The 8517-nt window shown below is 35.6% G+C and overlaps 1 protein-coding gene across 1 annotated transcript; it reads left to right on the top strand.

Annotated features, from left to right (window-relative positions):
• The first annotated feature begins 628 nt into the window (after positions 1-628).
• Positions 629-7411, top strand: LOC107921465 (putative white-brown complex homolog protein 30). Its single transcript, XM_041086522.1, has 14 exons — positions 629-1154; positions 1281-1357; positions 1659-1931; positions 2100-2163; positions 2238-2384; positions 2542-2576; positions 3092-3165; positions 3433-4334; positions 4793-5089; positions 5360-5797; positions 6041-6189; positions 6270-6559; positions 6642-6775; positions 7038-7411. Exons 1-14 carry the CDS (start codon positions 937-939, stop codon positions 7183-7185), a joined length of 3246 nt encoding a protein of 1081 aa, XP_040942456.1. The 5' UTR covers positions 629-936; the 3' UTR covers positions 7186-7411.
• Positions 7412-8517: the final 1106 nt, after the last annotated feature.

Here is an 8517-nt window from a genome sequence, read left to right on the forward strand (position 1 = left end):
ATGATATTTTTTCAATGGGTAATGTTTTATGAAGAAGAAATTCAAGTTATTTAATAAACTTGAAAGGTTTCTTTATTATTATATTTTATCTTTAAAATCAAAACTACTATAATTATTTTCATATCCTTAGTTTGACCTTTTAATTTTTTTCCTTGACAATAATGTCACTTGGCAGTTTAAAATTGGTTTATGTCATATTTTAACTTGTTAGTGGGAGATAACACATTATATAGTTAGAAATAATATAATCAACATTTTAAAATTAGAGGTACCACAAATATGTGATTATCCCTCTTTCTTCTTCTTCTTTTTCTTATTATTATTAGTCTTGAGTTGAATCAATTTCTCCACACAAGAGTTTTTGTGACATGGAAATAATAAAAAAAATTCATAGAAATTGGTTTAAGCACATTAAATGTTTTACATAAGTCGTAAATGAAATGTTATGGCATTTTAGGAGTGTTAGTTATTTGACGTGCGGTGCAAGCACCGAAACATAACGGTAGAGCATAGTTTTCACCTTCAAAGTAGCCACCCATTTCTCCCCGCCATTTCTTTCATTCCCAAAACCAAGGGCCTCCTTTCAAATCCAAACACATATTCACTCCACCCTTTCGAACAAAATTCTATTGTTTTCTCTCAAGGGTCTAACTCTAAAGCTATCCAAATCTTCCCCTGCTTGTTGTCAATCTTCATTTTTGGTCTGCATATTTTCAACCACCCTATTTATTATTATTTTCTTTTGTTTTGTTTTTTGGTCCATGAATGTTCATGGTCTTGTTTGAAACAAGTATAAAAACTCAAGACCATGATGTTTTAAAAGACATTTTACCTTTGACAATGCCATGGTTCATTCACAGAATTCAATTATAGTTAGTTGTTTTATGTTTTGTATTATAGGATTTGTGATTTGTAGAGCTTCGCCTGTTGATCAATATGAGAGGAGTTATTAGATCCCATTTTTTGCATTTTCTTCTTCTTTTTTTAAGTTCCTTTCCTTCTTCAAGGTCTTTGGATGGGGATGATTACAGTGAAACACAAAACCCAGCCGTCCTCCCTGGTGTAACGGACCTCATCCACAAACGGCTTTCGAATCTTACTACATTGCTAATCAAAGATATTGGTAGTGATTTGGGGTTCTGCATAAAGAATGCGTATGTATTTCGCAAATTTTCTTCTGTTTTGTCTCTGTATCATGCATGTCACCGTTCTACTTTACCCCATAAAACACCTTTTATAATATATATATATGAATTAGTGCATCTCCTCTTTCTTCTCAGGCAAGAGGATTTGGATGGAGCATTTAATTTTTCAAAAAATATGGATTTTGTGACTAATTGTATCAAGAAAACAAAAGGTATGAAAAGCTTTAGCCTATTGAAATGCTATATTTACTTGAACTTGTTGACATTATGATGATCCAGATGTCTGATTTTATGTCTGCTAAAAATATTGTAAAAATTACCATGATTCAAGTATCTTTTTCAACTCCATGCGTTTTGCAGGCATAAAAAAGGTAAAAAATTGGCCATAAACTAATTAGGCTGATAGATATAGTTACCATGACTCAAGTTTTCTGTTGGAGTTACTTTTCCATCTTTGCAATGTATTGTCATATCCTTCACCTATGGAGCTTACGATGAATTAAAATTTAACAGGAGATGTCACCCTGAGACTATGTACAGCAGCAGAGATAAAATTTTATTTCGATAGTTTATTTTCAAAGGGGGCCAAAACTGGTTACGTAAAAGTTAACAAGAACTGCAATTTGAAATCTTGGGTCTCTGGATGTGAGCCAGGATGGGGTTGTTTTGCTGACGGGGGGCAACAGATTGATCTAAAAAATACCAGTTACATGCCTTCCAGGAGTCAAGATTGTCAACCTTGTTGTGAAGGATTCTTTTGCCCTAGGGGTCTTGCTTGCATGATACGTAAGTACTTGACACAACTGTGTGATAACAATTTCAAAACAGAATGGTATTTTGTGACGAAGCGAATAATGACCTATGAAAATTTCAGAAAACTGGAATTATTTGTTGATAGAAGTGGAACTGAATGAAGAACATTCATTGTCTTTTTCATGTTCATGCAAAATGAAGCATGCCCTTTAGGTTCTTATTGTCCGCTTGCAACGCTGAATAAAACAACCGGAGTTTGTGACCCGTAAGTTCGTATTTCTTTTCTTCTGCTCTCACATCGTGTACTGTAGGCATTAAATTGGTTAAGAAAATTTGCAGGTATAATTACCAAATTCCTCCTGGAAAGCCAAATCACAGTTGCGGCACTGCAGATATTTGGGCTGATGTCGGAAGTAGTAGTGAGATATTCTGTTCAGCAGGATCATACTGCCCTAATACCCTTAATAAAATTACTTGCAGTAAGGGGTATATTTTTATCCCTGAACTCATAGCATCAATAAAGTTATTTGTTTGCAGAACCTGCATTCTGTATCAAGATAACATACATAATTTGATGATATTCTGAAAATACTCTATTCTTGGAGTTTATGTTTGCTGATAAGTTCTTTTGATTCAAATTTAGGCATTACTGCAGAAAGGGTTCCACTTCCCAAATTTGTAAGTTCTTTTTTCTCTTTTCATCCGATAGACTTCCTGGAATTTGCTTTGAAACCCAATTTGTTCACCTTTTTTTTCTTTTTTTTTTGCAAAACTCACAATTAGAGCTAGAGAACATGAAAGGGTTAACAATGAATTTTATCTACTTGATGAATTCACCAAATTTATAATCAATAGGCTAGATGAACCAGTTTGATCAGTTTGTGTATTACATCCAATGTGTGCAAAAAGTATCCATGCAACCTACGTGAAAATATCGAAAGTTGTTTGTGTATACATTCATTGAGTGAAAGTGCCTCAAAAGTATATCGTTTGAATCACCTGAGGAAGATTTGAAGAGCCCCAGAATTTATTTGCAACTCCATAGCATTTTATTTTACCAACCTTCCTTGTTCCTGGCCTCTGGGTTTCTAACTTATCATTGATGCATACAGCAAAGTTTGGTCAATGCTTTTAGTTCATTCAAAAATAATGGAAATCCATTTTCATGAGATTTTTATGTGAATACTTTGCAGCTTGCTTCAAATTAACTACTTGCAATCCAAATACTTCAAACCAAAATATTCACGGTTATGGAGTCATGCTCTTTGTAAGTGGTTTCTAACTACTCATTGATTGCTGTTCTTAAGCTGGTTATGTATCTTATTAATGGTGATATATAGGGTTGTTAATCAGCCATGCCTGTCATAATTCTTTGAAGAATTCCTCATGAAGCTAATCTCCATGAAGGATTTCTTTTGCATGCTCATGCAGAATTAGATTGTGTTTCCTTTTTCTCTGGAATCTGATCTGTTTTAGCTTTGTTGTTGCTCCGAATTCAACGAGTTGACTTTTTTACTTTCTCTTGCATAAGTAGGTTGGACTGAGTCTCCTGCTGCTCATTATTTATAATTTCTCTGATCAAGTTATTAGTACTAAAGAAAGAAGACAGGCTAAATCCCGAGAAGCAGCAGCAAAGCATGCGCGTGAAACTGCGCAAGCACGGGAAAGGTGGAAAGCAGCAAAAGATATTGCTAAGAAAGGGGGTTGGCAGGCACAGCTTTCAAAGACATTTTCTCGAGCTAAATCACAAAGGAAAACTGAACAGCAGAAGGCATCAGGTGTAGGTAAATCTACTGAAGCTCCTGTACCACCACCGCCAAAGGTAGCCGAGCAAACCTCCAAAGGTTCAAAGGAGAAGAAAAAGGAACCAGGCGACCTAACAAAGATGTTGCATTCCCTTGAAGATGATCCCAAAAGTAATGAGGGTTTTGATTTGAATATTGGAGGGAAAAATGTGAAAAAACAAGCACCAAAGGGTAAACAATTGCATACTCAGAGTCAAATTTTCAAGTATGCCTATGGTCAAATTGAGAAGGAAAAAGCACAACAGAACAAGAACTTGACTTTCTCCGGAATAATTTCAATGGCTACTGATAACGATATCAGGACCAGGCCTATGATTGAGATTTATTTCAAGGATCTAACCCTCACTTTGAAGGGGAAAAACAAAAATTTACTCAGGTCTGTCACTGGGAAACTCATGCCTGGTCGTGTATCCGCAGTTATGGGCCCATCAGGAGCCGGAAAAACTACATTTCTCTCTGCTTTGACAGGGAAAACTGCTGCTGGATGCAGTGTTACAGGTTTGATTCTTGTAAATGGAAAAAACGAACCTATCCAAGCATATAGGAAAATTATTGGATATGTGCCTCAAGATGACATAGTGCATGGAAACTTGACAGTAGAGGAGAACCTTCGGTTCAGTGCGAGATGCAGGTATGTGGTTTCAAACATGTGATACAAATTAACAGTATTCATCATCTCATAATTTATACAAAACAGCTCAAATTTAAACAGGATATCTTTCTGTAACTGGCTGATCATTGAATTCAAATATGCCTAACGTTTTATGTTATTTTAGAAACCTTTCCTCAATTATAATCACTAGTTCAGTGATCTTACTTGTGTTGATATTAGTTGGAATGTTAGGCTTGAGGCAGTCATGGTAGACTAATTTGTGAAAATCAGGAAGAATTAATTTTTATGAAAGCATGATATTTATCACCTTTGTAGCTCAAGCAACATGGTGCACTTCCAACGCACTACTCTGCTAATGGTGAAGTTGTTAAGGAGCATCCATGTAGAACATAATTTATTGTCTTTATGTTGAATAATTTGCATCCTATAAGTTTCATTCTTACTTTATCATTTTTGTGGATTCCATAACACTGAAGATTATCTGCGGACCTGGCAAAACCCGATAAAGTTTTGGTTATCGAAAGGGTTATTGAGTCCTTGGGTCTACAAGCAGTAAGGGATTCACTTGTAGGAACAGTGGAGAAACGAGGGATCTCTGGAGGCCAAAGAAAACGTGTAAATGTTGGACTAGAGATGGTTATGGAACCTTCTCTATTGATCTTGGATGAGCCTACTACTGGTTTAGACAGTTCTTCATCACAGTTACTCCTTCGAGCACTTCGACGTGAAGCTCTTGAAGGGGTAAACATCTGCATGGTACTTCACCAACCAAGGTATACTTTTTTCTAAACCCGAAAATAAGAGACAAGATAAGTTTTTTATTGGCTGAATCATTGCAAGCCAGGTCCAGAAGGTGCTTATTTGAGTTGAGTTTTCTCGTTAGTTACTTCTGCTTGTACAGCAATTTGATTATTTATGATAAGATAGTCCGTATAGTTCTTATATATATATATAAAAGCTTAAAAGGCTGAAATTACATCAAGAAATGGCTGCTTTTTGGTTTTCCAATTTGTGAAGGTAACCATTAGCTTCTTGTGATTCAGCTATACTTTGTTCAAGATGTTTGATGATTTAATACTTCTAGCCAAAGGTGGTCTGGTTGCATATCTTGGACCTGTGAAGAAAGTTGAAGAATACTTTTCCAGCATAGGGATCAATGTGCCCGACCGTGTTAATCCTCCGGACCACTTAATCGACATTCTGGAAGGGATTGAGAAACCAGCTACAGTGACTCGTGAACAACTTCCTGTCCGATGGATGCTACACAATGGCTACCCAGTACCCCTAGATATGCTTGATTTGGCTGAAGGACTTTCAACACCCTCTGGTTCAAATCCAAATAATTCTGGCGGCGCTGCTGGGGGACAAGCATTTGCTGGAGACCTGCCTGATGATGCAAAGATTAATGTCTCGAAATCTAAAGATCTATCCAACAGACGATCACCGGGTATACTTCGCCAGTACAGATACTTTCTTGGCAGGTATAATAAGCCAACAGCAGCATTCCGATCATATGAATATTTGGTTCATATTACAGCCTAATCTACCACTAGAAGGACCGGTTTTTGTCAACTGTTTAAGACACCTTAAGATGATCTAATCTCGGGTTGCCTAACCTTGTTCCATAACAACATATGAATGTTTGTTTTGGACCAAACACCTTGTCAAAAACTGGCCTCCTTGTACATTAAACCTTGATGATTTACCATATGTCAAAATTTCAGGATTCTTAAACAGCGACTACGAGAAGGTCAGATGCAAGCTGTCGATTTAATGATCCTTCTTCTTGCGGGAGCCTGCTTAGGGACTCTTGCAAAAGTGACAGATGAAACACTGGATAACGCTGGCTACACATTTTCAGTCATTGCAGTGTGTAAGTTGAAACAAAAATGCTTGGCCTAAAGTGCTCATGTTGCCATTGTGTTTATAACTTAAAATCACCTTCATTCGCAGCACTATTATCGATGATCGCTGCATTGAGAACGTATTCGCTAGATAAATTACAATACAAAAGGGAGACTGAATCCGGGATCAGCAGTCTAGCTCATTTTCTATCGAAAGACACAATTGATTTGTTCAACATCATCATCAAACCAGTGGCATATTTATCAATGTTCTATTTCTTCAACAATCCAAGATCAAGCTTTCAAGATAACTACGTTATATTGATGGCACTTGTTTACTGTGTCACTGGTATGGCTTACGTATTAGCCATTTCCTTTGCACCTAGTCTTGCCCAACTGGTATGTTCTAAAAAGCTTTTATCATTTCATGAACTCATGACTTTTTTTCTAGATGATGAGCTTAATAATTTTGTTGTTTCAGTGGGCAGTGCTTGTTCCCGTTGTTTTGACTCTCGTTGCAAACAAGGGAAAAGATAGTATGATTCAGAAATATTTTGGCAAATTTTGCTACACAAAGTGGGCTTTGGAAGCTTTTGTCATTGCAAATGCTGAAAAGTTAGTAATATTTTTTCTTTCTTGTAATACTGCGATTTATATATTAGAGTATGATCTTAAAACAACCCAAAAGAAAATTGAATATACATATATGCCACTCATATCATATCATGATTGTGAAGATATCATGTTTCAAGAATCTCCAAATATATATATATATATATAAATACTGGTATCAGAAAGATACTCATGTTGTTGGGTATAATTAGAGAAGCATAAACATACCATGCTTGAGCTTCCTCAAAGTGTTGATATTGTTCAGGTACTCGGGAGTTTGGCTATTAACTCGTTGCAAATCATTGGAATCTGGCGGTTATAATCTCCATGACTGGAAACTTTGTTTAATCATCCTTATTGTCAATGGCGTTATCGCTCGCATTCTAGCTTTCATTATACTTGTAACGAGATGAGTTTGGAGAAGAATTCAATTTCCTTTTTTCTTTTTTTTTTTGTTTTTTTTTTTGTATAAAAAGAAACTCACCATCGAACAGGAAAGAAAAGAAAAGAAAGAAACTTCATGGCTAACTGTTTAGAACTCTGTACGCATGAATTTGTGTTGTATTTGTGTTATTGTATTTTTTTGTTTGTAAATTTTGATATATTAATTATTCATTTTCATAACATAAAATTTTAAAGTTCGACATATTTGAGTTTGATATTATTTTTTATACTGTTAATTGCATTAACACCAAACATCTCAAAGATTGTTCAAATTTTAAATTGATGTTTAAACTTCAAAACACTCCAATTAAGTTATCAATTGTATCAATCCGGTCTTTTGTTAGCCTAGTCATGGATTTAGGTGCTAAATGTCAATTTGAATATGATGTGGGGTGTATTTAAATAATGTAAATCAATTTGTAAACAGGTTTGTACTTACTTTATAGACAATTTATGTAACACCTGAATTCTAGGGAACCCAAAAACTTGAAATAATTGGAGGATTAAATCGAAAGAAATTGCAAGTTTGTGGTCTTTCTTGGAAAAAATGGGAAAGCAATAAATTAAATTGGACATTATTGACAACCAAACTTGGTTCAGTTAGAATGGAACCAGTCGATTCCTTAGTGAGAGACATAATAATTAGCAATGGATGGATCTCATAAGGTTGGAAATAGCATGGGAAGGATTATAAATAGCTAGAAAACGACTACTCAGAGATGATTTTCTACCTGACTTTGTTTCATTTTCTCTTCTTCACCTTCTTCTATTTTTTTGAAAAAGTGGAGGCTCTGTGACTCCTATAGTGTGAAAATTTCTATCTTTTTCTATAAAATTCAAAATATTTTTGATTTAGTCCCGAATCGTTTCTAAAGTGTTTCTAAGGCCTCGAGGGCTCGAAATAGAGACAATATACATGTGTTTGAATGAGTTTAGATATGATTCATGAAATGTATGTGATTAAATGTTTTAAGTTACATTTTTGCGGTAATGCTCTGTAACCCTATTTTGGTGACAGATATGGGTTAGGGGTGTTACATTTAGTGGTACCAGAGCTATAGTTTAGTCAATTCTCAGACTAAACGTAGCGTGTACAAGACTAGAAGTAGATGCCATTATATAACCAGTGATAATGTGATAACTCCTGACATGTTTTGAACTATGCTTTCATATAGAAATGACATCCAACTGAGCTGACTCCGATGAAGTTGAAAGGAGTGCCCAAGCCTCCGTACACGGACCAGTGTCAAGTGGCACTAGGCCCGTATCTAAGGGCCAGGGAGGAGAGGCTAAGGAAGCCT

Source organism: Gossypium hirsutum, chromosome D01 (assembly GCF_007990345.1).
Source record: "Gossypium hirsutum isolate 1008001.06 chromosome D01, Gossypium_hirsutum_v2.1, whole genome shotgun sequence".
NCBI lineage: Eukaryota > Viridiplantae > Streptophyta > Magnoliopsida > Malvales > Malvaceae > Gossypium > Gossypium hirsutum.